The sequence below is a fragment of the Myotis lucifugus genome, unplaced genomic scaffold (genome assembly GCF_000147115.1).
Source record: "Myotis lucifugus unplaced genomic scaffold, Myoluc2.0 scaffold_513, whole genome shotgun sequence".
NCBI classification, from domain to species: domain Eukaryota; kingdom Metazoa; phylum Chordata; class Mammalia; order Chiroptera; family Vespertilionidae; genus Myotis; species Myotis lucifugus.
The window spans coordinates 428,490-455,382 of record NW_005871561.1 but is presented as its reverse complement, the minus strand read 5'-3'; the positions used below and the strand labels follow the sequence as shown (position 1 = coordinate 455,382).

The following is a 26,893-nucleotide window of genomic DNA, read 5'->3' as shown; positions in this document are numbered from 1 at the left end:
TCCAAGGCGGCCCGGGCAGGCCCGTACCAGCTTGAAGATGCTCACGGCTTCCGCGTGGTGCTCTACTGGCAGCCCAGTGAGGGGCATCCTCAGGGGCACCGTCAGCATCCCGAAGGCAGGCTCCTGGGGGCACAGCAGACACATGGGCACAGAGCCAGCACATCTGGGTCCATTGCTCTGCGCCAGCTGAGAGCACAAATGCCCCTGCCCCCAGTGTGTAGAGGGGAGACTGAGGCTTGGAGGGGGCAGACACCAGCCCTCAGTGAGTCGGTGGTAGAGACAGTCTCAGCCCCATCTAGGCCCTTTCTGAGGGACAGAAAGTTAAAGCAGGGATGGCGAGCTGTGGCTCCACTGACTGTTACATTTCTGACATCTTTCCAGACTGGCTGGCAAATGGCTGCTCCCCGAGCCCCTGGGGCCTCCCCTCCAGGCCCCCGTGGGCTCCAGGCTGCTCCTGACCCAGCAGCTGTAGGGGGAGCTCATACCCGACCCTCAGGGCCCGGACAGGAACCGCCCCGAGCTGTGGACAGCATCAATTCTAATTGATCTGTGCCCATTGGCTGGGCTGCTTGGGCCCCTGCCAGCCCTTACCTTGAAGTGGCACCGGACAAACTTGGCCATGGGGTAGTTGTTGATATCCAGGGGCAGTGTGACACGGGGCTCGGCCTGGAGCCGGGGAGTCCGGACAGGGGCCACCCGGGGCATCTGGGCTGGCCTAAGGCCTGTGGAGAGAAGAAGGCACGAGGTGCCTGGCTCCCTTGCCCACCTGTGCCCACTCCCACCACACGTGCAGCACTGGTGTACCTGCCACTGCTCGCAAGAGCCCAGCCAGCTCTGCTGGCACCTCCAGGTGTCCCACAGCTACCACCTCCCGCTTGCTCAGCTCCTGGAGGGACAGCGTGGTGAGGGGAGGGCCTGCCACACCCCCACCTGCCGTCCTCCCCTCCTGTCCCCTCTGCCACCCAGACCCCGCACCCACCTCCTGCTCCCGTAGCCGCACCTCCTCCACCCGGAGCCTCCGCTCTGCCCTCAGCTGCAGGAGAGCAGGTGGTCAGGGCAGGGAATGGCGGGCAGAGGCCCTGGCAGGCCGAGCCAGCTCACACAGGGCGGCCAGCAGGGAAGCAAGGGGTCAGCTTGCCTGATTTCTGGAGGCGACTGCACCTCACAGATGGAGGGAGGCAGAGGGGTGGCCAGAGAAACAGGAGGGCAAGGAAGAAAGAGAGAGCAAGAAAGAGACAAGGCAAAGGGCAGAGGAGGAATCCTGGGAAAGGCAGACGGCTCGTCACCCACAGAACCTTCAGGAACAGCCGTGCAGTTCTTCGGTGCTCGGCGTTACATTTGTCTGGTGTTGGTTTATGTGACAACAGGCCAAGGTTGGCATCAAGGTACGAGCAAACCGTATTCAGTGCTGGTCCAGGTGCACAATCTAATCGGACCCAATTACTGAAGACCCACAGTGAGCCCACACCAGGAAACCTCAGTGCAATATTCATTTCACCCTCTGCAGCCTCAGGGGAAGACGGGAGGTCAGGCTGGAGTGGGGCCGAGATCACACAGCTAGCGAGTGGCAGAGCGGGGATTCGAACCCAAGACAGTCTCCTCCTGGGAGCTAAGTGCCCCCTCCCCATCTCTGCCACTCCCTGGACCCAGACAGGACAGGCCTGGCTCCGGGAGAAGGGCCAGGGGAAGGCCTGCACCTTGAGGTGGCGCCGGTGGCTCACGTATGTGTTCACTAAGGACCGGAACTTCACCAGACTCTTTCTCATCTGCTGATACCGCTGCCTGCGGGTAGGGAGGAAAGGAGTGTCGCGGCGGTGGTGGTGGGGGGGTCATGGATAAACAAGGGGCAGAGATACCTGTGCCAGCCTGGCCTTGGTGCCACACTTCACTCTGGGGCCCTTTGGCACCAAGCAAAGGAGCTCGATGGGGGGCAAGAACTGGCTAAGGTCCGAGCCCGGATTCAACCACTCGGACCACATAGATCCCATTAGGTTGGAATCCCAGGGCCCCTGAGATGCAGGGTGGGGTCCTTCTTGGCTGGATGGATGCCCACCCACCAGTTACAAGGGCCAGAGGGTGGGACGGAAGGGCATCCAAAAGCAGAAACAGAGAATCTGATCATCCTTCCAGCAGAGGCTCCCACTCTCAGCTTGCATGCCTCCAGGAACAGGGAGCTGACCACCTCAGTTCAGGCTTAGCCTCTCCCAAGCCTTGCCCAGGGCTCCCTAGTCCTGCCCTAGTGGCTGCACCTGGCCAGGTAGCCTCGGGCTCGGCTTTGCAGCAGGATGATCTTGCAGCGTAAGGAGCGGAAACGGCGCTGGATGAAGAAGCCACGGAGGCAGCGCTGCAGGGTGAGGGCTGCCAGGTTCCGGACGTGCTCCCGCATGCTCTCCAAGAGCTGGTGGAGGTGCTCCTTAAGGAAGAGCTGGGCAGAGGAGGCAGGTGCTGAGCCGGTCAGGGCAGTGACTGGACTCAGGCCCTCCCTCTCCGGAAGTCCACGGAGACAGAACAGCCAGGGCAGGGGAGGGGTTGGGTTTGGAGAGATGGAAGCAAGCTGAGGGCGCATTAGGCAGCGGGAGCGGCCTGAGCAAGGTCCGGAGTGGGGTTGGCATTCCGTTCACCAAGCTCCACTGGACTGCCTTGGGGACAGTCCTGAGCCCACGGGCTCGGTTCTGAAGCCCCTGAACCTGAGCCCTCCAGGGACTGCGTGTGGGTGGGACTCACCTTGCTGACGCCAACGCGGTACATGTTTGGCATGACTGTGCACAGGCGGCTCAGCACGGACACACACATGTCCCCACTGGCTGGCAGGTTGTGCTCAAGGGCCACTAGACAGCGGTACCTGCAGGGCCCAAATTGCGCCTGGGGCTGTGGGACCTGCTGCCCCAGCTGCCCGCCAGGCTGCCAGTCACCATCCCCACCGTCTCCAGGAGGCCCCCCCGCCCCCGCAGGGGCTCCACTCAGTGTCTTCTCGTCAGAGGGCACTCCCTCCCTACTTCTAGGTGCCAGGACATGTGGAAAGGGATTCAGCAGAACAAGACCCCTTACTGCCATCTGCTGGAAGCTTGTCCTAATCACGATTAAAAATGTTTCTCTTTGGAATCAACACATTAAAACTGTGAAAAACTGCAAAACGACCAAGACATATGCCAGACAACAGCTGGCACGTGGTCTGTGCACAACCCGAGCAGCTGTGCATGGCAAGCCCTGCTCTGCCCGGGCCTGTGGAGCGAAGGCGGGTGACTGGCTACCTGTCGATGAACGCCTGGAAAGGCAGCCGCACCGGGAAGCCCTCCTTGCGGATCCGCACGGTCTCCAGCAGCCCGGAGTAGCGCAGCTGCGCCATGACCACATCTGCCTCAAAGAGGCCTGGCTCCTGTGGGGAGGACCCGCCGTGTGCAAAGGGCACTGGCAACGCCAAGTCGCCGTGCTGGGCGGGCCCGCGTGAGCACGGGGAGAGGGCTCTCTCCGAGGACCTCGGCCATCACGCACCTTCTTGTGATTGGGCTTCAGGCAGCGCACGAACAAGGGGTTACACCTGGTCAAGGGCAGGGGAGGCAGCGTGAGGCCCCAGGGAAGGAGGTGCTTATCCCGGAGGGTGGAGGGTCGCAGGGTCGCCGGGGAGGCTAGGTCCCGCCCACCGGCCACACCCACCTCTCCATCTTTTCGATCAGATCCAGGAGCGACTGTTGGAACTTGGCTGCCACGGTGTGGGCCTTGTGGAGGCGGGTGATGGAGCTGCTCTTGCCCAGGCGTTGAGGGGCAGCCTGGGGGGCATGGCTGGAGAAGAGGCGGGCCACCACCTGGGCAGGCATGGTCAGAGCACCAAGAGGGAGAGGTAGGAACCAAGAGACAGACAAGGAGAGAAACGAAGAGGGAGAGAGAAAGCGAGAGAACAAAAGGAGTCAAGTCTCCAGACCAAGAAGCACCAGAGAACTAACCCAAGGGACCGGCCCCGGGGTCAGCTGACTTCTTTTTCTGGGGGACACATGGGCACTAACTGGGCGCATGGTCGTGAACCCTAGGATGACCGCAGGAGGGGGTGCCCATTTGACAGATGAGGAAATGGAGTCCCAGAGCGGGGAGGTGGCAGAGAATAGGACGGGAGAACCACTCATCAAGCAGATGGAGGTGGGGATGGGCCCAGGCTGGGCGGGCTGACCCGGGCTGACCAGGAAGAGGCAGGGGAGAGACCTGGGGGCCAGCCAGGGGCGTAGCCCTTTACGGGGCGGGGCCAGGAACGGAGAAAGCACAGGGCAAGGCAAGGCTGGGTGGGTGTGGGGTTAGGGTTGGGATGGAGCTACGGTACCTCCCCTTTCTTGGCGGACAATGGCCTGGCTGTGGGCTGGGTGCTCTGGGGCAGGGCCAGGACCGGGGAGGGGAGGCTTGCTCACCCGTGTCCGGCTCCGAACAAATAGGTCCAGCACGTCCTTACGCACCTGGTCATGGTTCTTGTCCAGGAACTTGTGCACCTGGGAAGGGGGATGGCCGGGCAGCGGGGGCTGAGCCCTTCCCCCATGCAGCCTGGGTGCGTCAGCCGCCTACTACCATCTTCTTCCTTCCTCGCGGCAGCCCTCGGGTGACACTGGCCCTGCACCTCCAGCCCACTGTCTCCCTGTCTGTCCTGGAAGGGACTGGACCCCTCCCCCTGCTATGGTCCCCCCCTCCTGTCCCCGACCCTCCCCACTCCCAGGACTGGCCCCCTTTGCATGACTAGCCCCGGTCTAGCCCCATCCTCAGTGGAGGACGCTGTCCTGTGCGCGTCCTGCAGATGAGGGAAATGCGGCCCAGATGGGGACAGAGGCTTAGAATCTTGGCCCAAGACAATACCGGGGCAGGAATGTGCCCGAGATAAGAGCAATGAGCGTTACCCCGGTGATCTGCTACTGATAATAGCTCCTCTTCATCAAACCCACCTGAGCCCCAGGCCTCTCACACCCATGAGATGGACACTGTTACTATCCCCATTTTCCAGGTGAGGAAACTGAGGCTCCGAGAGGTACCTCCAGGTGATTGGCCCAAGATTACACAGCCGAGGGTCAGCAGGGCCAGAACTGGAATCGGGTGGGAGTGTCTGGAGCCCATGTGCTTCTGTGCCTCCAACATCAGGGCTCTGTGGCGCTGGAGGCCAGGAGGGCTGCCTGGGGTCTCACCTGGTAGGTGACTTTGCCTGCGTAGTGCTTGATGGTGAACTCGGGCAATGGCATCTTGGGTTTGGAGTAGAGCGGGTTGGCGCCATGGTGGTAATGGCACTTTTGCAGAAATGTGTGGTCTGTGGCCTGGGGGCAGGCAGGGTTCAGTGGGTGGGCAGGGGGCCTGGCACCCTGTTCCTGGCCTAGTGGCAGATTCTCCAGCCCTGACTGATCTGCAGTGATCACTGGGGAGGAGGAACAAGTCACAGCTTCCTCCTGGCTGCCCACTGCCCTGGGCGGGAGGCCGGAGGGGATCTCTGCAGACAAGTGTCTGGTTAGCTCCCAGCTGCCTCCCCTCCAGCCCAGCTGACTTTGCACTCTCTTGTCCCACTGCCCAGAACACCCATCTCACCCTTGTGTTTTCCAGTCAGTATTTGAGGCCCAACCCCAAGGTCACCTCCTCCATGAAGCCTTCTATGATTCCCATGGCTGGTGTAGCCCCTCGAGTGGACACCTGCAGCCCCCTATCCAGGTTGGCTGTCCTGAGCCCCATCCCAGGCCAGAGCAGAGAGGAATGTAGGGCTCAGGCCTGATGAGGACGTGAGGCTCAGAGGCGTGGAGCAGCCTGACCAGCCCACGCGGCGCCCAGGGCTCACCTGGGGAAAGCAGCACTGGTCATCCAGGATGCGCAGGATGCCGTAGGGCTTCAGCGAGATGAGGTTGATGCAGGGCTGATTGTCAGCGAAGGCCACCTCCCGCCAGTCGATCTGTTCGCGGAGGTACTCCTCCTGCAGGCAGCAGGGCTCAGCCTCCTACTCCTGCCCAGGTCCCCCGACTGTCTCCCCGGATGAATCCATCCGACAGGGCCTGGCCTGGGGCACCTCTGCTTGCACACCTCCTAGCACAGGGAGCTCACTTCCTAGCAGGGCCACATGAACCACTGCTGGGCCTTCTCCTCCCTCCACCTAGGACAGCTCTGTGGAGGGTGAAGAGGATCCCCAAGCGGGCTCTTCCCCCCAACACCTTCCCCTCAAGAACACAGGCCTCTCATGCGCTGGTGAAGCTTCCCATGCCTTTCCCTCCATTTGGTCTCCTGACAACCTCCGATTTGCCCTTAATGAGCCAGCATGTCCTGCTTGTCACTGAGGAGGCCCAGGGCCCGCGAGGATGGGGGGGAGGGGGGAGAGAGGGTCAGACCGAGCCCTGCACACCTGCTCCTCCTGGAAGATGATCTTGTTGAAAAGGTACTGAAGGTTCTCGTTCGCATAGTTGATGCACAGCTGCTCGAAACTGTTGAAGCTCAGGTCCTGTGAGCAGGTGGTGAGGGCCTCAGCCCATCTGTCCCCCCCCAGGCCCCCCCCCCCGCCCCCACCGCGGCTCAGGTGCAGTGCCCTCCCTGCCTTCTGTGGTCGCAGCTTCGGGAGCCTGCCCACAGGCCCTGCTCAGCACCCTCTGTGGCTGCCGCGGTGCACAGGCGGAAGGAAGCCTGGCAGGCTGGGCCCAGTGAGAGGCAGCTCGGCCGTGGTTAAAGGCCCAGGCTCTGCACCCTGGCCAGTGTGGCCCAGTGGATAGAGTGTCAGCCTGCCAACTAAAGGGTCCCGGGTTCGATTCTGATCAGGGGCACATGCCCGGGTTGTGGCCTTGATCCCCAGTGGGGGGCGTGCAGGAGGCAGCTGGTCAATGATTCTTCTCATCATTGGTGTTTCTCTCTCTCCCTCTCCCTTCCTCTCTGAAATCAATAAAATTATTTAAAGAAATAAAGGCCCAGGCTTTGGAACCTTCTTCCAGGTTCCAATCTTTCTAACCATGTGCCTTGGACAAGCCCCCTGTACCTCAGTTTCCCCATCTGTAAAACAAGGATAATGACAAGCCCACATCATAAGGTGGTTGTAAGGATTAAGTAATCGGTAAACAGGACGCACGTGGAACAGCCGCGGGCACACAACAGGTGCTGCGTGAGCATTCGCCAGCACGTTTCTTTCTAGGGTCTTGCCTGTCTCACCCCAACCCCCCACTGTGCACTCAGCACAGCGGCGCCCCTCCCGCCCCTGCAGGTGACTTCCAGCTCCCCAGACCCAGGCCCCCACCGCGGGCCACTCCCCCGCCTCCCTGGTTCCTGAGGAGATAGCTCAGCATGTCTCCCCTTCGAGGAAGCCCTCCCTGGCCCCTGCCCGCTAAGGTTTTCTCTGGCTCCACCAGCGCCAGGCTGACTGTTACGGCTCTGACCACATGGGTTTGTCGATTTCTGTCCCCTGTGCCCACCCAGTGCCTCCAAGGGCAGAGCCCAGGTCTGGTCCTTTCCAGGGTCCCTATGTTGCCCAGCTCACAGCCTGGCACCCACAGGCCTGTGGGTGAGGGAAGGACATGGTAGAGGACGAGGGAGATAATAGTAAGGGGGGCCCTGAACGAAGAATGGCTGTGCTCTGGGCAGAGGTGAGACATGAAGCCTTATGCCCCTCCCCTCACCCGCTCAGGAGCCCCACCTCGAAGCCGTAGATGTCCAAGATGGCGATGGACAGTGCGTCCTGCTGGGGGGACACCAGCGCGTTGACCCTGGTGATGAGCCACCCGAACAGCAGCGCATACAAGACCTTGGCGATGGCATCCCTGGAGCAGAGATGGTGATGGGGGTGGGCACCGTGGGGGCCTCGCCACCGGGGCTCAGGGAGGGAGGCTGCAGCCTCACCTGGCATCCACGGCACTCTCCACAGTCAGGGGGGTGAAGATCTTCTCTCGGATTGTCTCCTAGGGAGGAACATGGCCCCTGAGCGACAGCAGGCTGGCCACCGCCTCCAGGAAGTCCTCCGAGGATTGGGGTTCGGGTGGGGAACGGAAATGGAGTGACTGGTCTGAGGTCGACAGGAGGCCAGAGGTTGAAACATAAGGCCCTCGACCCCCCTCCTGCCTGGCTGTGCTGGTCGGGGTGGGGGCTACTGGTCCAGCGGGAGAGGCAGAGGCATAAGCAAACCTGACGCAGCGAGACCAGCCTTGGGAGGGGAAGGAGGCCCAGGGGCTGGGGGAGGCCAGAGGAGGCACCAGCTCGGCCAGGGGTCAGGAACAGCTCGCTCCCCGGAGGCGGACCGCTGTGCCGGGTCTCGGGGCAGAGGAAACAGCCAATGCAAAGGCCTGGAGACTGGGCATCGAATGCCTGTGGGTCTGAGGTTAACCCCTCCAGGCCTGGCTCAGAGGAGGGATGGACAGGGAGGGGAGGGAAGGGGAGAGAGGGCCCACGGAGGGGCACAAAGCAGCGGTGTGGAGGCCTGGGCAGACCCCCAGGCCCGAGACTCACGGTCACTTTGAAGGTGATGGCCTTCTGGAGCCCCTCAGGGGAGATCTGCAGCAGCTCGGCCACGGCCTGGATCTCCCGGGCGCTCACCACCGAGGCCACCTCCTGTGCGTCTGTCTGTGTGAAACACCCACAGGACTGTATTTTGAGCTAAACAAGTAAATTTTAAAGTTCATATAAAAAAACATAAACAAGCTAGAAGAGCCAGGAAAATTCTGAAATAGGAGTGCAGGGGGACCTAGGAGATGGTTAAACGTATTTCAAAGTTACGATAATTAAAACAGGTAACAGACATATAGCATGTAAGCAGATTAATGAAGCACAATAGGAGGTCTGGAATTCGGCATAAATACACATAGGAATTCAGTATATGACAAATATTTACTTTTCAAGTGGTGGAGTTAGTATAATTAAGTAATTGCCTGGGAAAAAAAAGAAATGGGATGCCTGCCTCATACCTTACCAAGAGAAATTCCTGATGCATCAAAGAGTTAAATGTTAAAAAAACAAACTGTGAAAGCCATAAAGGATCTTGAAAAAAGTATGGGCAAAACTTATAATTTAAGAGAGACAGGTCTCTTTAAAAATGATTTAAAAAACTCTAAAATTTATGCAAGAAAAGATTAATGGAATTCCTGAAAATAATTTTAAAAATCTGAAATGCCAAAGCAAACAAACAACAACCACGAAAAACAAAACAAAACACCAAGATACCTGTAAATAAAGTCAAAATATGTATGATAAACCGGAAGGCATATTTACAATTCACATCAAAGACAAAGGCTTATTTCCTTAACATATGTACATCATACATTCATCAATAATAAAAAGATGGTCTGGCCGCTGTGGCTCAGTGGTTGAGCATCGACCTATGAACCAGGAGGTTACTGTTTGATTCCTGGTCAGGGCACATGCCCGGGTTGCGGGCTCGATCCCCCGTAGGGGGCGTGCAGGAGGCAGCTGATCAATGATTCTCATCATTGATGTTTCTATCCCTCTCCCTTCCTCTCTCTAAAGTCAATAAAAATCTATTAAAATAATAATAAAAAGATGAACAACCTCAAAGTGTAAGGGAAAAGAGCGATTGGTATGTGTTGGTGCCGCCTGAAAGGCAGATGCAGACGCGTTCTGTCCCCCAGAGCACTCCTCGGAAAGACGCCTGTGCCCAAGGGAGCCGGGATGGCGGCCGGGACCTCCTCTCACCTCGTACTTCTCAAAGTAGACGTTGCCCAGGTGCAGGATGGAGGCCAGGATGCGGAAGATGCTGTCCTGGTCCTCCCCGCTGAAGCCCAGCACCTCCATGGCAGCGAGGAGCCGGCGGAAGTCGTCTGCGTCACTCTTCCCCGAGAGGGCAGGGCCAGGGGTCAGGGGCCCTGGGTGGCGTCCGGAGCCCTGACTGTCCCTGCTCTGTCTGCACTCAGCACTTTCGCTCCCTCGGGCCAGGCGTCTCTGAGCGGGCACCGTGCTAAGTGCTCTGCATACATTTCCTTCCTTTCATCCTCACCACGCCCCTGGCAGTGATACTGTGCTATCCCCATTTTACAGATGAGGACACTGAGGCACTAGAGGGGAAGTATAGTAGCTCCAGGCTACTTATTTCTGCTGTAGTCTCCAGAACAACGAAGAATCACGTAGGCCTCCTCTACCCTAGATTGACCCCTGTCCACGTGCCATGATGAGACACCTCACATCCAAACCTGCCCTCCCAAACCTCCATCATCTTTGCTGGACACCAGGACACCAGGACTTGGCTCTTTCAGCCCCTGGGGTGATGAGGGGGGACCAGGCCTGGGGAGCCGCGGAGGCCTGCTGGTGCTCACCTGGTTCAGGTAGTAGTAGGTCTCAGCCTCCTGCAGGCTGAAGGCCTGCCGGAGCTGGGCAGGCAGCCCAGCCAGCAGCTCGTAGAAGATGTGGTAGTTCCTCTCGTTTTTGGCCTGCAGAGTGGGTGTTTGAGTGCCGAGAGGGGAGCCGCCCACCTAGGCGACCCCCCCACACATACAGGCCAGGTGTGCCCACCAATATAAATACACACCCAGGCCTGCGGGTGGGGCCTGTCCCCTCTGTGCTGAGTGAGCTCCCAGCCTGGCTCTGCCTGGGAGCAGGGAGGGGTGGAGAAGCCCGGAGAGGGGGGGAGGCCTGGGCAGCATTCCTTAAGAGAAAGGTGCTGCTCTCGCTGTGTGCTGGCCACACACACCCATGCAGGCCTGTGTCCCAGGAGCAGACACAGGCCTCCGACGGCTCATTTGGCCAGGGTGGCTGAGCACCCGCTGGGCGCCTGGCCCTGCTCCAGGCCCTGCGACACAGCGAGGACAAGGCAGACAGAAGTCCCTGGCCTCATGGGCCCACCTGCCAGCTGGGAGACAGACACTCTGCAAATCACTGGTTAAAACACAGAACATGTCAGGTGGTGAGGAGCGCTCTGGGAGACAGCGCAGTGAAGGGATGGGAGCTCACTGCGAAAGGGGAGGAGGTGGGGGCGCCCACACAGGTGTGGGGAGAGCGCTCCGGGAGAAGGAGCAGTCAGTGCAAGGGGCCTGGCAGGGTCGGGCCTGGTGTGCTTCAGGGACAGGGAAGGGCCAATGTGGCTGCAGGGCATGGGGGGGGGGGGGCTCGGTCACATGCTCACACATACACATGCATTTGTTCATCAATTCACCCTTTACCCAGCCTGGCCACACACACACACACCCTGTCCCACGTCCCAGCACACAAGGGCGTGGAGGGCCTGGCCCACCTGAAACACAATCCTGGATTTCTCGAGCAGGTACTGGGAGGTTATGGCACCAGAGATCACGCCCCTGTGTGGGGAGCACGCGCAGCTCAAGCCCGCAGTCAGTGGCAGGGCGACGGGGCTGCTGTTGGCTCCGCGGGCTGTGCCAGGACATGGGGTGCAAGGCGGGGTCTCTGGGGGCTCCTCCACGTCCCACTCACCCTTCCAGAAAGATCTCCACAAACTTCCCGAAGCGGCTGGAATTGTCATTCCTCACAGTTTTGGCGTTACCGAAGGACTCCAAGAGGGGTGTGGCCTCCAGGATCTAGACCCCAGAAGAGGTGGGTATCATTCTGGCCGCCTAGAGCGAGGAGCATGGCTGGGGCCACCCCAGGACTTCCCAGACACAGACCTCCCCAAACACCCCGCTGGTGAGGGGCGACCAGAGGTGGGCTCCCTAGAGAACCCCGGGGTCTTCCCAGTCTCCCTCAGTGCTCCCACCTCATGCGGCCCAGGCCCTACACACAGACCCAGCTCCCCTCTCCCAGCCCCGGCCTCCCATGAGGCAGCCCTGGCCAGGACAGGTGTGAGACACGGCTTCTGACCAACCCTGCTATCGCACACGAGTGCGCACACATGCACACCCTCAGGTGCATGTCACAGAGGCTGGAGCATGCACACACACACCCACACACTCCAAATACCTTTATCTTCAGGAGCAGTCGGTAGGGAGGAGGAGGCGAAAGGAACAAGAACAGAAGAAGGTCACCCGTAGGACTGACCACCACTCCCCCCACAACACAGGGGCCTCCGGCCACAGAGGGCCTGGAAGAACCCTTTGGGCCCCTGTGGCGGCCAGAAGAGCCTCCAGGTTAGAGTACAGTCATGAACCCCAGAGACCCCCCGGGGTCTGGTCTTGGGGACTGCAGTGTAGCTCCAGATGTGGGTGTCTGCTGGGCCTACGGCCAGAAGGTTCTGGGATGTCCTCTCCCCCTCCCCTCACAGCCATGGGTCACCTGGGTTCCTGGAAGAGTCTCCTCCCTGATCCTGCCTGTGCTCCCTCCAGGGGTCGTTTGAAAACCTGCATAGGTCACCTTCTCCCTCAGGCTCAAAGCCAAGTCCTCACAGTGATCTCCAAGACCCTACACAGCCCAACCTCCGCTGGCCTCATCTCCCCTCCCTTGCTCTGCCCAGCACCTGGCCCTCCTGACTGCGCCCTCAACACTCAGGCACACTCCTGCCGCTGAGCACGGGAATTCTCCCTCTGTAGCTCTTAGCACCATTGGCAAATTCTCTCATTTCTCTGTATCTTGTCTCCCGCACTAAAATTTCAGCTTCCATGGAGAAAGTGTGAGTCCCTCCATCTGGCCACTCCCATAGTCCCGCTTAGTCTAGGAAATATTGTGCCCATTGTACAGAGCAGTAGACTGAGGCCCAGAGAGGAGCAGGAGCCAGCCTGGAGTTGCTCAGTGAGTCAGGGTCTGCCTGGGCTGCTGCCTGTGCTACCCCTTAGTCTGGGAGTTCCCTGAGGGCACTTGAGGGTGGATCGGCTGCTTTTCTGTTCCTAGTGCCCACTGCAGGGCTGGGGCACATGGCCAGCGGCCAGGGGCAAGGACAGGTAAATCAGGTGGGTAAACATCTGGCCATGTGGTGCCATCAGCCCAGCCCCCAGGTGGGGTGGTGCCTGTGGTTTGGGGTGCAGAGGATCCAGCCAGTCCCCATCTTGGGGTTTCCATGTCATATTCTCAGCCCTGTGGCCCAGGCCTCAGCCAGTGAAGCCTCAGCATGACAGGGTCCAGTCAGAACACGTGGCAAAACCTGCCCAACAAGAGAGAGGCCTGAGACTTTTTCTGGCTTGTTGGGAGGTGTGGGTTGAGGTTCATGGCACCATCTTGCTGTCCAATGGGAGACTGGTTGGGGATGACACCCATGACTGGGGGAGGGTGGAGCCAGGACAGGGGACATTGGTTAAGACCTTGGATTCTGCGTGCTTGAAGAAATAATAGCAGAAAACTTCCCTAATCTGGTGAAGGAAAAAGTCACACAAGTTCAGGAGGCACAGAGAGTCCCAAGCAAGAAGAACCCAAACAGGCCCAGGCCCAGGCCCAGACACATCATAATTAAAATGACAAAAATTGAGGAGAAAACAAGATGGCGGCATAGGTAAACACCGGAGTTTGCTGCCTCGAACAACCACTTCAAAAATACAACTAAAAGACGGAACGGACATCATCCAGAACCACAGGAAGGCTGGCTGAGTGGAAATTCTACAACTATAAGGAAAGATAAAAGCACACTGAGACTCAGAGGAGGTGCAGTGCGGAAGTAAAATACTAAGGTGCGGAGGTGCATGCGGAGCGGGCTGGAGGCTGAGGGCGCGGTTGTCGTTTTCAATCGGGAGGGAGTCTCAGGCTCTGAGCTCCAGTTCCGGGCGAGTCTCTAGGGACCCAGACTCATACGGGAGAAGCGGGACTGTCTGGCATCGGTCGGAACCCGAGGGCAGCTTTCTCTCCGAGGGGCTTGCAGCGATTACCGGGACACTGAGAAGCAGAGCCTCTGAGGGCAAGACTGAGAGCAGCCATAACTGCTAGCCCTGCCCTGTTGATCCCGTGGGATCTGCCCCGCCCAAGCCCTGCAGGGAGGCTTTTGCTGGATAGCCTCAGGCAAAGGCTAGATTAGCACCTCCCTAGAGATCCAGGAGCCAGGAAACCCAGAGGTCAGAGTGGGACCATCCAGTTTGCAGCTCCATGGAACCATAAAAGACACACTCAGGGGGCAGACTCAGTGAGCACCAAAGCCCCATTGAAGCAAGTCTTGCCCCAAGAGGTGTCTCCAGCACAGAAGTTCTCCCACTGCAGACACAGCTGATTCTCACAGCCAGTTGGCCTGGAGGTCAATTCCTCCCAGTGATAACTACAACAATCAAGGCTTAACTACAACAAGACTGTGCACAAAGACCACAAGGGGGTGCACCAAGAGTGTCTACCTCAGGTAATTGGGACACTTAGCACAGAAAGGCACTCTATCGACACAGCGAAGCATAAAAAATGCCGAGACAAAGAAACAGGACACAAATGACAGAAATGGAGGAAAGCAAACTGCTGGATATAGAGTTCAAAACCACACTTTTAGGGTCTTTAAAGAACTGTCTAGAAGCCGCCGATAAATTTAGTAAGACCCTCAAAAAGACTGGTGAGACCGCCGATAAATGTAGTGAGAGCTTCAAGAAATCTAGTGAGACCCTCGATGTTGTGATAAAGGACCAACTAGAAGTTAAGCATACACTGACTGAAATAAAGAATATTATACAGACTCCCAACAGCAGACCAGAGGATCACAAGAATCAAGTCAAAGATTTGAAATACGAAGAAGCAAAAAACACCCAACCGGAAAAGCAAAATGAAAAAAGAATCCAAAAATACCAAGATAGTGTAAGGAGCCTCTGGGACAGCTTCAAGCGTACCAACATCTGAATTATAGGGGTGCCAGAAGAAGAGAGAGAGCAAGATATTGAAAACCTATTTGAAGAAATAATGACAGAAAACTTCCCCTACCTGCTGAAAGAATAGACTTCCAAGTCCAGGAAGCGCAGAGAACCCCAAACAAAAGGAATCCAAAGAGGACCACACCAAGACACATCATAATTAAAATGCCAAGAGCAAAAGACAGAGAGAGTATCCTAAAAGCAGCAAGAGAAAGAAAGTCAGTTACCTACAAGGGAGTACCCATACGACTGTCAGCTGATTTCTCAACAGAAACTTTGCAGGCCAGAAGGGAGTGGCAAGAAATATTCAAAGTGATGAATACCAAGAACCTACAACCAAGACTACTTTATCCAGCAAAGCTATCATTCAGAAGTGAAGGTCAGATAAAGAGCTTCACAGATAAGAAAAAGCTAAAGGAGTTCATCACCACCAAACTAGTATTATATGAAATGCTGAAAGGTATCCTTTAAGAAGAGGAAGAACATGCATATAAGCATAACTAATGGACATAAGACACTGGGGGGTAAGGGAGGGTAGGGGTGTGTCCAGATAAAGAGCTTCACAGATAAGAAAAAGCTAAAGGAGTTCATCACCACCAAACTAGTATTATATGAAATGCTGAAAGGTATCCTTTAAGAAGAGGAAGAAGAAGAAGAAGAAAAAGGTAAAGATACAAATTATGAACAACAAATACACATCTATCAACAAGTGAATCTAAAAATCAAGTGAATAAATAATCTGATGATCAGTATGAACTGGTGATTGTAATAGAATCAGGGACATAGAAAGGGAATGGACTGACTATTCTTGGGTGGGGGGAAAGGGGTGTGGGGGGTGCGGGAAGAGATTGGACAATAATCGTGCACCTATGGATGAGGACAGTGGGTGGGGAGTGAGGGCGGAGGGTGGGGTGGGAACTGGGTGGACGGGAGTTATGGTGGGAAAAAAGAGGAACCAATGTAATAATCTGAACAATAAAGATTTAATTAAAAAAAATAAAATAAAATGCCAAAAATTAAAGACAAAGAGAGAATCTTAAAGGCGGCAAGAAAAAAGCAAACTGTTACCTACAAAGGAGCTCCCTTAAGGCTGTCATCTGATTTCTCATCAGAAAGTCTACAGGTCAGAAGCGAATGGCATGACGTACTCAAGGTAATGGGATGCAAGGATCTAAAACCAAGATTACTATATCCAGCAAGGCTATCACTCAAAATAGACAGTGAAATAAAGAGCTCCCCAGACAAAAAAAAAAAAAAGACTAAAGGAGTTCATCACCACTAAGACAGTATTACAAGCAATGCTAAAGGGACTGCTGTAATGAGAAGGAGAGAGAAACCTAGGCATACGGAATTAAGATGGCAATAAACTAGCTATCAGTAATAACCCTAAATGTAAATGGATTAAATGTCCCAATCAAAAAGCATAGGGTAGCTGAATGGATACAAAAACATGACCCAACTGTATGCTGTCTACAAGAGACCCACCTCAGAACAAAAGACACACACAGGATGAGAGTGAAGGGATGGAAAAAATGTTCCATGCAAATGGAAAATTAAAAAAAGCTGGAGTAGCAATCATATCCGATAAAATACTTTAAAATGAAGGCCATCACAAGAGACAACAAAGGTCACTACGTAATACTAAAGGGATCAATACAACAAGAGGATATAACCCTAGTAAACGTATATGCACCCAATATAGGAGCACTTAAATATATTACAACAAAACAAACAAACAAAAAAACTTCTAGAGGACTTTAACGGAGAGATTCACAACAATACAATCATGATAGGGGACTTTAACACCCCTCTGACTTCACTGGATAGATCTTCCAGACAAAAAATTAACAAGGAAACAGTGACTCTAAAGAACACACTGGATCAGATGGATTTAATTGACATTTATAGAATATTTCACCCCAAAGCAGCAGAATATACATTCTTCTCAAGGGCACATGGTTCATTCACAAAGATAGACCACATGTTATGACACAAAACAAGTCTCTACAAGTTCAAGAAGATTGAAATCATATCAAGCATCTTCTCAGACCACAATGGAATGAAATTAAAAATCAACTACAGTAAAAACATCCAAACACATGGAGGCTAAATAGCATGTTATTAAACAATGAATGGGTTATCAACGAGATCAAGAAAGAAATAACAAACTTTCTGGAAACAAATGAAAATGAACACACAACAACCCAAAATCTCTGGGACACAGCAAAAGCAGTCCTGAGAGGGAAGTTCATAGCACTAAAGGCATACCTCAAAAAACACAAGAAAAATTAACAATAAGCTACTTAACCCTACAACTTAAAGAATTACAAAGAGAACAACAAGAAAAGCCCAGAGTAAGTAGAAGAAAGAAAATAATAAAGATTAGAGCAGAAATAAATGACAGAGACTAAAAAAGTAATAATAGCCCTGACCGGTTTGGCTCAGTGGATAGAGCGTTGGCCTGCGGACTGAGGGGTTCCAGGTTCGATTCCGGTCAGGGGCATGTGCCTTGGTTGCGGGCACATCCCCAGTGGGAGGTGTGCAGGAGGCAGCTGATCGATGTTTCTAACTCTCTATCCCTCTCCCTTCCTCTCTGGAAAAAAATCAATAAAATATATTTACCAAAAAAAAAGTAATAATAATAAATGAAACCAAGACCAGGTTCTTTGAAAGGATAAACAAAACTGATGAACTGTTAGCCAGACTCATCAAGAAACAAAGAGAGGGGACCCAAATAAATAAAATCAGAAACGAAAGTAGAGAAGTAACCACTGACACCACAGAAATACAAAAGATTGTAAGAAAATACTATGAACAACTATATGCCAACAAGCTGGACAATATGGATGAAATGGACAAATTCCTAGAAAAATACAATCTCCCAAAACTGAATCAGGAAGAATCAGAGAACCTGACTAAGCCAATAACTGATGAAATAGAAGCAGTAATCAAAAAACTCCCAGCAAACAAAAACCCGGGTTCAGACAGCTTCACAGGGGAGTTTTACCAAACATTCAAAGAAGAGCTAACACCTATACTCCTCAAACTATTTCAGAAAATCCAAGAGGAAGGAACACTCCCAAGCTCTTTTTCTGAGGCCAGCATTATCCTAATTCCAAAACCAGGTAAAGACACTACAAAGAAAGAGAATTACAGGCCAATATCCCTGATGAACATAGATGCTAAAATCCTCAACAAATATTAGCAAATCACATCCAGCAACATATTAAAAAGATCATACACCATGACCAAGTGGGATTTATTCCAGGGATGCAAGGCTGGTACATATTCGCAAATCAATTAACGTGATAAATCACATAAACAAATTGAAAGACAAAAATTATATGATCATATCAATAGACGCAGAAAACGCATTTGACAAAATCCAACACCCATTTTTGATTTAAAAAAACTCTCAGCAAAGTGGGAATAGAGGGAGAATATCTCAACATGATAAAAGCAATGTAGCAGGATACAAAATCAACACCCAAAAATCAATGGCTTTTTTATGCACCAATAATGAATTCTCAGAAAGAGAAACTAAACAAACAATCCCATTTACCATTGCAACAACAACAATAAAATAAGATACTTAGGAAAAAATTTAACCAAGGAGATAAAAGACTTGTACTAAGAAAACTACAGGACGTTGGAAAAAGAGATAGAGGAAGATATAAACAAGTGCAAGAATATACTGTGTTCATGGATTGGTAGAATTAACATCATTAAAATTAACATCCATATTACCCAAGGCAATCTACAGATTCAATGAAATCCCTATTAAAATGCCAACATCATATTTCACGAACAAATACTCCAAAAATTTATATGGAACCAAAAAAGACCTGAATAGCTGCAGCAATCTTGTGACAAAGTTGGAGGAATCACAATACCAGATATCAAGTTATACTACAAAGCCACTGTAATCAAAACAGCCTGGTACTGGCACAAGAACAGGCATATAGATCAATGGAACAGAACAGAGACCCCAGAAATCGACCCAAGCCATTATGCTCAATTAATATTTGACAAAGGAGGCAAAAGCAGACAATGGAGTCAAGACAGTCTCTTCAATAAATGGTGTTGGGAAAATTGGGCAGATACATGCAAAAAAAAAAAAAAAAAAGGAAACTAGACCACCAACTTACACCATACACAAGAATAAACTCAAAATGTATGAAAGACTTAAATGTAAGTTGTGAAACCATAAAAGTCCTAGAAAAACCATAGGAAGCAAAATCTCAGACATCTCTCATAGCAATATGTTTATGGATACATCTCAGGGCAAAGGAAACTAAGGAGAAAATAAACAAATGGGACTACATCAAAATAAAAAGCTTCTGCCCAACAAAAGAAACCATCAACAAAACAACAAGAAAGCCCACTGCATGGGAAACATATTTGGCAATGATACATCTGATAAAGGGTTAATTTCCAAAATATATAAGGAACTCATGCAACTTAAAGAAGGAAAACAAACAATCCAATTAAAAAATGGCAAAGGACCTAAATACACACTTCTCCAAAGAGAACATACAGATGGCCAAGAGACATATGAAAAAATGCTCAAAGTCACTGATCATCAGAGAGATGCAAATTAAAACGATAATGAGATATCAACTCACACCTGTCAGAATGGCTACCATCAACAAATCAACAAACAACAAGTGCTGGCGAGGATGTGGAGAAAAGGGAACCCTCGTGCACGGCTGGTGGGAATGCAGACTGGTGCAGCCATTGTGGAGAACAGTATGGAGCTCCCTCAAAAAATTAAATATGGAACTGCCATTTGACCCAGTGGTCCCATTTCTAGGAGTATATTATAAGAAACCCGAGACACCAATCAGAAAGAATGTATGCACCCTGTGTTCATAGCAGCACAATTTACAATTGGTAAGATCTGGAAACAGCCCAAGTGCCCATCAGTAGATGAGTGGATAAAACAGCTGTGGTACATTTACACCATGGGATACTATGCAGCAGTAAAGAAGAAGGATCTCTTACCCTTTGAGACAGCATGGAGGGACCTGGAGAGTATCATGCTAAGTGAAATAAGTCAGTCAGAGAAAGACAAGTATCACATGATCTCACTCATGTGGAATCTAAGTAACAAAATAAACTGATGGACGGAGTGGATCCGGAGCCATGGAAGCATGGAACAGAGTGCGGAGTCTCAGAGGGAAGGCGGGGGGAGGGTGGGAGGTAATCAGCCAAAGTCTTTGTCGGCATATATGCATAACCCATGCACAGGGACCACAGGGTGGTGAAGGTGTGGTGTGGGGGCCGGGAGTGGGCTGGAGGGGGTCAATGGGGGAAAAGGGGGGACATATGTACTGCTTTCAACAATAAAGTTTTTTTTTTAAACAAGGCCATCAAAAATTTTGGTTGCCTCCCCCCTCAAAAAAAATCGGGAGCGAGGTCATAACAATAAAGATTAAAAAACAAAAAACAAGTAGAAATAGCTACAAAAAATAAAATAAAATGAAATAAATAATAAAGTAGTTACTTGATACTTAAAAAAAAAATAGACCCTGGATTCCGCCATGCCTAAAACGGACCCAGGCAGGCCTGTGTGCTGCCACAAGCAGGGGTGAGTAGTGGCTGTGAAGTAAGCCCACAGGTGTCCCCGCTCGCAGACTCAAGCCAGCACAGAAAGCCGCAGACCTGCCATGTCCACAGCCCAAGCATCCGCCCTGAGCCTGCAGGACAGCGCTCTGCCAGACCCCCATCCCAGTCCCTCTGCCCCTCAGTCATCTCCCTCCCGCAGGAGGGGCCCCGTGTGCACACTGGCTTGCCTACCTAGCCGGTCCTTCCAGGAGTCTAACCTTAGAGGCTTGGAAAACCCTGCCTAGAGCAGAGGGAAGGTCTGCTTAGCCACCAGGAGACTCAGGCTGATGGGAGGGGCTGCCAAGGCCAAGGTAGGCAGCAGAGGGGCCCGCCAGGAAGTTCCCTTTGGACCCGCTACCCCCCGAGGGCTGAGCAGCCTCTGCCCGATGCCCCCAAGATCACCTGCTGAGACTGCCATTGGCTGCGTCACTGTGGCCACTTAGAAACCTTCATGGGCCCAGGGCGGGGAGTCTGAGAGTCAGGTTCTGAGCTGGTGGGCCTTTGCCCAGAGCTCCAGGCTCATGGTGCACCACCACCTCCCCTGCCGTGTCTGTGTGGATGCCCAGCAGACACCTCACGGCACCATTGTCCTCTGTCTGCAGCCCTGCTCAGCCAGCTGGTGGCAGCCCTGTGCTGCCTGTGGCTCAGGCCAAATGCCTGGGGTTGCCTTTAGGCTGCGCCCTCTATTACAACCTTGTCTGTGGCCTGTACTGTCCCTTAGTCTGGGAGTCAGGAAGTCACTGCTGGCCGCTGAACTGCCCTGGGGTCTACTTCCTTGGCCTGAGCCACGGCCCTCCCTCAGCTGGACTCCACGCTGCCACGCTGTGTCCTGAGCACACCAGACCTGCTTGCCCCAGGGCCTTTGCACTTGCTTCTCTGCCTGCCTGCTCCTCCCCTCAGGGCCCTCAGGGCCCACTCCCTCCTCTCACTAGGGCCTGCCCTGATTACCACACTCCAAATTATAACCCCCGCAGTCCTCACCCTCCTCCCTGCTTCTTTCTCCACACTTATCACCCTGTGTATTATTTTTCTGTTTCCTCCACTAGAATGAAATTCCCACGAAGGTGGGAACATGAGTCAGTCTGTGTTGCTGCTGCCTGCCTCCCCAGACCTAGCTCAGGCCCCGCACACAGTAGGTCCTCGGGAAACCTCCCACATTCTCCGGTTCCGAGGACTTGCACTCTGAGCAGACCTCCAACCCTGCAGGCTTCCTCAGTGTCCCAGCACCTACTGGCCCCACCCCCACGGCCGCCCCCACACTCAGGCCTCTCCTGCCTCTTTCACTACTGACCAGGAGCCACAGCAGGAAGGTGAGGCCAGGCAGGAGGAGGAGGGTGACTCCCCTCGCCCACATGGCCTCTACCCTAGCCAGGCCCAGGAGGGCTCCCCCACAGGTGCTCCCTGGGAGGGGAGAGAGAGCCCCAAGTCCTAAGAGAACTCTCGGTGCAACCCTGGGCTCAGCCTCCCCAACCTCCAAGTGGAGCCAAGAAATCTCATCTTTTGGGGAGCACAAGGGGTGCTCAGCCGAGGACCCTAGGAAGACAGGCGGACTTACCTGCTGCATGATGCCCCGTTTTTGGTTTATGGAGGCCAGGTAGCGTAGGATCAGCTTTGTGGCCTCAGTTTTTCCAGAGCCGCTCTCGCCACTGACCAGGCAAAGGGGCAGAGTGAGCTCCAGCCGGCTCACTGCCTCTCCCGGCTCCCATGACGCCGCCATGACACAAGAGGACATGGGCGGGCTGGCCGGCCCAGAGGAGCCGAGTGACCCCCCCCCCGGCCCCACAGCAGCCCCCATATGTCCCCTCCACACATGCACAGAGGCCCTCAGCCTGGCCTGCTGCTCACCTGGTAATTATGCTGCTCACCTGATAATTATGCACTGGTTCTGTTTGGCATCAAGCATTTTGGCGAAGGCGAGATTTGCAATTGCAAAGAGATGCCTGGAGAGACGGGGGGAAGGGGGTGCTTCCAAACCTCCCAGAGGGCAGGTGGGGTGGCATCTCTGTCCAGCCAAGCCTGCTCCACCCCCCATCCTTGAGGAAATATCCCCCCCTGACCCCACCCCCGTGGTCTGAGCCACAGTAGCCTCCAGCCCAGCAGGGCTATGGCCAGGCTCGGGGAAATAGCGTGGGCTGAGCAGGTGGGCTGCCGACTGCCGTCAGCCCTGACCGCCGGCTGAGGGGCAGCCCGAGGCTCACCAAGCTCAGAGAGACCCGGGAGAGCCCAGTCCAGGATGTACTCACGGGGGGTTCTCTCCCAGGGCCCGCCCACTGTACTGGTGCACCTGCTCCAGCCCGTAGATTCCGAACATCCGGTAAGGGTTCACCGACACCAGGATGCTGCCGATGTAGGTCTGCTGTGCGGACAGCGGCCTCAGTGCCCGTGGTTCCTCGCAGCCCTGTGTCCCTCCCGGCCCCTGGGAGCCTGGAACCGTGTCCATGGGGACAAATGTCTGGCCGCCTGGCCTCAGTGTTCGAACCTTGGGCCTTCTAAAAGCTTGGTGGGTCCTCCGCTCTGGCAGTGGGATTCCCAGCTCTGCCCCAGGCTGAGGCTGGGAGGGGCCGAGCGTAAAGCCCACAGTCATGGTTCTGCAAGGAGGCTGTTAGCTGGCCTACCTCCTGGCGCTGCGCCTGCCGTAAGGCCCAACCTCCACTGCCCGGCGAGGCAGGGGCCGGGAGTGCAGGGGCTCTGAGGTATCCAGCTCCTGGGTGACCCCGATGCCTGCGCTGTGGTTCGGGGCTCCGTTCTGCCATTCTGCTCCCATCTTCCCCTCGGCAGCCCCTCCTGGGACCCGGGTCTGTGGACTCCAGGACTCTGGGAGCCTTGTCATTGGGCTTCCTGTCTCCAGGTCGCTGGCCCTGGCACCTACCACTCTAAGACTCTACGCTTAGGACCTTGGAGGTCAGGGCCCCAGGCTCTAGTCGGTTTTGCTCAAATAGCAGACACCTCAGAGGTGAAGCCAGTGGCCACTAGTCTGGGGCCCAGCAGGAGACATCTCTGCTACCCACCAGGCCCCAGGAGACAGAGTCAGCTGCCGGCCAGACCCGAGCCCAGGGCAGAGCCACCCCACAACTCACGTAAATGAGGTTCCGTTCAAATCTGGTCTTGAGGTTGGACAGCACAGTGGTCTCCTGGAGGTCTCTGGGAAAGCAGGAAGAAGGGCAGTCAGGGCCCACTGTCCCCCAGTGCAGGGCCTTGGCCAGAAGGTCTGATCTCTGACACTAACCAACCGTGAGGCCTTGGGAAGTTACTTAACCTCTGTGCCTCAGTTTCTTCATCTGTCCAATGGGTATGATTACTAGCACTGGCCCGACCTCACTCACTGGGTTGGCGACGCTCTTAGCAGATGTGAGGGCTGAGTCACCATAATTGGATAATGATATGGACCAGCACAGCCCTTACGCTTTGGGCACCTCCAATGTGCCAGCACACTCATAACCATAGCCATGCCCCCCCCCCCCGGCTTATAGATGAGAAACTGAGGCACAGAGCGGTGAAGTGATTCGCCCACAGTCCCGTAGCTGCTAAGTGGCGGGGCTGGGATTGAGCCCAGGCCCATCTGACGGCAGAGCTGTGCCGGCTTCTGGCTTTTGTGACACTGTATGGCCCTCACTTTGGAGATGAGAAAACAGGCTCTGATCACGTTCCAGGAGATGAGAGGCACCCCTGGTAAGAGGGGGTGCTCCAGCTGGGAGTGTGGCGACCCCCCGAGACCCCCTCACCAACTGCCATCCAACCACTCACTCCAGCTGCGTCATGTCCTCCACACCGTCCTCCCGGTGCTGCTCCAGGAACCGCGTGGACGGCAGGTTGCGGATGGAGTGCATCTATGAGAGAGAGTCCTCTGGTCACCGGTGGGAGGGGCCCACGCATGGCCCCCTGGCGTGGACACAACTGGGACCTGCTCCTGTTGTGAAGGAGGAGCCCTAAGTACAGCCAGCTGGGTCCTGGGGCCTCCTTGTCTTGGAATGCCAGGGGCTGTGGAGCCCGTCAGGGACACACGGCTGCCCTCTGCCCGTGTGGTCCCGTGTGCCCCCAAGTCCTGCCCGTGGGCACTGCTCCCACTGCCTTGCCGGGAGCTCTCCCAGTGCGGACACCCCTTTCAGGTTGGACCCCAAGTGACAACTTGAACATCTGTATTTTGGTGCATGGGGCCTCCAGGAAGACCAAGACTCCACGGGCACCAGTCTGCAGAGACTGGGGACCACTGCTGCCCCTGCACGTGCCCAGTGCCCAGGCTGGGCAAACACGAAGACCCACACGCACAGACCTACACGCAACGGCATTTACAGGTCACACAACTCCCATGAACACCTGGGTCTTGCAAGATGCCTACTGACATGTGTGAAGGCCTATGTTGCCTCGCTGAGGCACATGCTCTCAATGTCCACATTCTCATGTGCATGGACACCTGGGCTGTCCCCACACCTGGGGTCTTGAGACAAAAGTCCCGATGCCATCTTTGGGCTGAAGGTCTCCACTGTGCCTGACTATGTGCATATGCGGGACCCCACGGAGCCACAGCTGCTTAGACCTTGGTGCACGCGCGTGCGCACACGCACGCACACACACGCGCGCACGCACACACACACATGCACACACGCGCGCGCACACACACACATGCTTCCCTTGTTTGGCTGTGGTACACCCAGGCACACATGCATGCATGTGACCCACGTGACTGAGAGCACACATGTGCGCCTTGCCTTTTCAGCCTCTCAGGCCCGGCCCACACCCCTCCCTGAGCAGGCGAGGAAAGGGGACACCAGAAAGGGGACGCTCTGTGCTAAGTAGGCCACAGGGAGTATCACCCTGGGCCCTGGCCTCCCGCCCACCAGCCTGCCCATGTGTGCCAGTGGCCGCAAACCCTGAATAATTCAGCCACTCACGTATTCGAGGGTGAGGAGGGCCCAGGCATCCTTGCCCCTCACCCCAGGGCGCCCTGTGGCCCGCTCCCGCAACGCTGTGGCCCACACGGCTCTGGGCACCCGCCGCCGGGGCCACGGTCCCCCCAGCAGCCAGGCCGCCCCGGTTGCCATGGCTGGGCTCGCTGGCTGCCCGCTCCACAGGCACCGGTCTGCATAGGTTGAAAAGCGCCTGCTGCCCCTACGTGTCCCGCCCGCCCTAGGCGTCCCGGGGGAGGCTCCGGTGACCACTCCCCCTTCGCTGGCGGGCCACTGGGCTCACATTCCAGCATGAGCATGGCAGCCAGGCCTGGGCTTGGCACCCCTCAGAAAACTGCCTGCCCCTCACCCTACAGGGGGCCAGACTGGAGAGGCACACTGGCTCTGCCAGCCCTGATCCACTGTGTGACCCACTGTGCAATGAAGGGGCAGGAAGTTTGGTTCCTGAGCCCTCACCTCAGACAGTCTAGAATCCCGCAGCCCAGAAACTGCCCTTATGCAGGAACCCCAGAGAGCGCGAAGACTCCAATTGGAGGGAGGGTGGGGAGGAAGCGAGAGGAACAGTATGAATGCGAGTGTGGGTGGGTCAGGGTGGGCAGACAAGTCCTGCAGTTTTGTCCTCAGCCCAGATCTCTGGGGCAGCTGGGGATGGCGAGGACAAGATCCCTTCCCCACAGGGACTTGGAAGGAGGTTCCGGTGCCTCTGCCCGGTGCCTGTCTGCGCTGGGCATCCCTTGTTCAAGGCTCCAGAGGCTTGGGAAGCCCGGGGCTGTTCTCTCCAAGTTACAGATGGGTCCTGAGGCCCGAGGCAGCCGCTCACAAGGGCCCTGTTCCCCAGGACAGAACCCCCAAGCCTCCCTCTGACCTGTGCCCCCATACCTTGTTCCACCAGCTTTTGGGGCCAACCTCTTCCCAGGGGCCCCCATGGGGCAGAAAGGCAGCTTCGGGACCCAGGCGGCAGGAAGCGGGGCAGGCAGGTGCTCGTGGCCAGGGCCGGTGGGTCCCCGCTGGCAGCCAGAGAGAGGCCCAGAGCAGACTCCAGGCTCTGGGCTTGAGGCTGGGTTCTGGGTCCTTGGTCAGCTGGGTGGGGGGCTGCAGGGTGGCAGGACCAGCGCGCTGGGGAGAGCTTGGTTTTTGTACCCGAGGCAGGACTACAGCAAGACGCCCAGGACCTGCCTGGTGCCGCTCACCTGCCCTGGGCAGGGGCCCTGGGGCACCAGTGGGCTTCAAGGGGGCTGGGGCACTGGGCAGTGTTCCCCAGCGGCGCCATGGTGGCCACGTGGCCCTCATCCTATCGCGAGCGGCCAGAGGGTGGGAGAGGCTGAGCCTTAGCACCTTCTGCTCTGGGGGAGAGTTCTTGGGGGGCTCTGGGCTTGGGGGCTCAGGCTCTGCTAGTGGCCGGGGGTTCCCGGGGGAGGCCTCTTCTTTGGGCTTCTCAGGGCTGGGGCTGGCCGATTTGGTGAGCTCTCCAGGCCCCGGGTCATGGTGTCTCCCCAGGAAGACGCCAGTCACGGCAGGGTCTGCGTCCTCCAGCGGGGAGTCCCGGGACGGCCCGGGGCCCAGGTGCTGGAGAAAGGGGGTCTCGGGTATAGGCCGTGGCCTGGAGAAAGCCCTGCCGGCTGTCTTGCTCGGCCTGGTCCACGGCGAGGATTGGTGCTGGGGCGGGAGGCATGTCCCACGTTCCAGCTTGGGGGACCAGAGGGGGGCTCTGCCCAGGGGACTTTCTAGATCCTTCGGAATTCCTGCGGCTCTCCTAGAAGCTTCCCCGGC

The 26,893-nt window shown here is 55.5% G+C and overlaps 1 protein-coding gene across 1 annotated transcript in view; it reads right to left on the bottom strand.

The window, feature by feature from the left end:
- MYO15A (myosin XVA) overlaps positions 1-26,893 on the bottom strand; it is a 58,062-nt gene that overhangs the window by 27,792 nt on the left and 3,377 nt on the right. Inside the window, 28 exon segments of the mRNA XM_014446198.2 lie at positions 28-123; positions 592-722; positions 805-886; positions 980-1,033; positions 1,698-1,782; positions 2,250-2,425; positions 2,725-2,842; positions 3,252-3,376; positions 3,493-3,538; positions 3,655-3,803; positions 4,395-4,472; positions 5,154-5,279; positions 5,789-5,920; positions 6,344-6,439; positions 7,616-7,739; positions 7,819-7,877; positions 8,422-8,535; positions 9,622-9,810; positions 10,239-10,352; positions 11,153-11,216; positions 11,350-11,453; positions 11,833-11,838; positions 21,775-21,865; positions 22,085-22,159; positions 22,463-22,572; positions 23,297-23,360; positions 23,964-24,046; positions 26,003-26,756. Of these exon segments, the coding sequence (XP_014301684.1) occupies positions 28-123; positions 592-722; positions 805-886; positions 980-1,033; positions 1,698-1,782; positions 2,250-2,425; positions 2,725-2,842; positions 3,252-3,376; positions 3,493-3,538; positions 3,655-3,803; positions 4,395-4,472; positions 5,154-5,279; positions 5,789-5,920; positions 6,344-6,439; positions 7,616-7,739; positions 7,819-7,877; positions 8,422-8,535; positions 9,622-9,810; positions 10,239-10,352; positions 11,153-11,216; positions 11,350-11,453; positions 11,833-11,838; positions 21,775-21,865; positions 22,085-22,159; positions 22,463-22,572; positions 23,297-23,360; positions 23,964-24,046; positions 26,003-26,756 (3,445 nt within the window).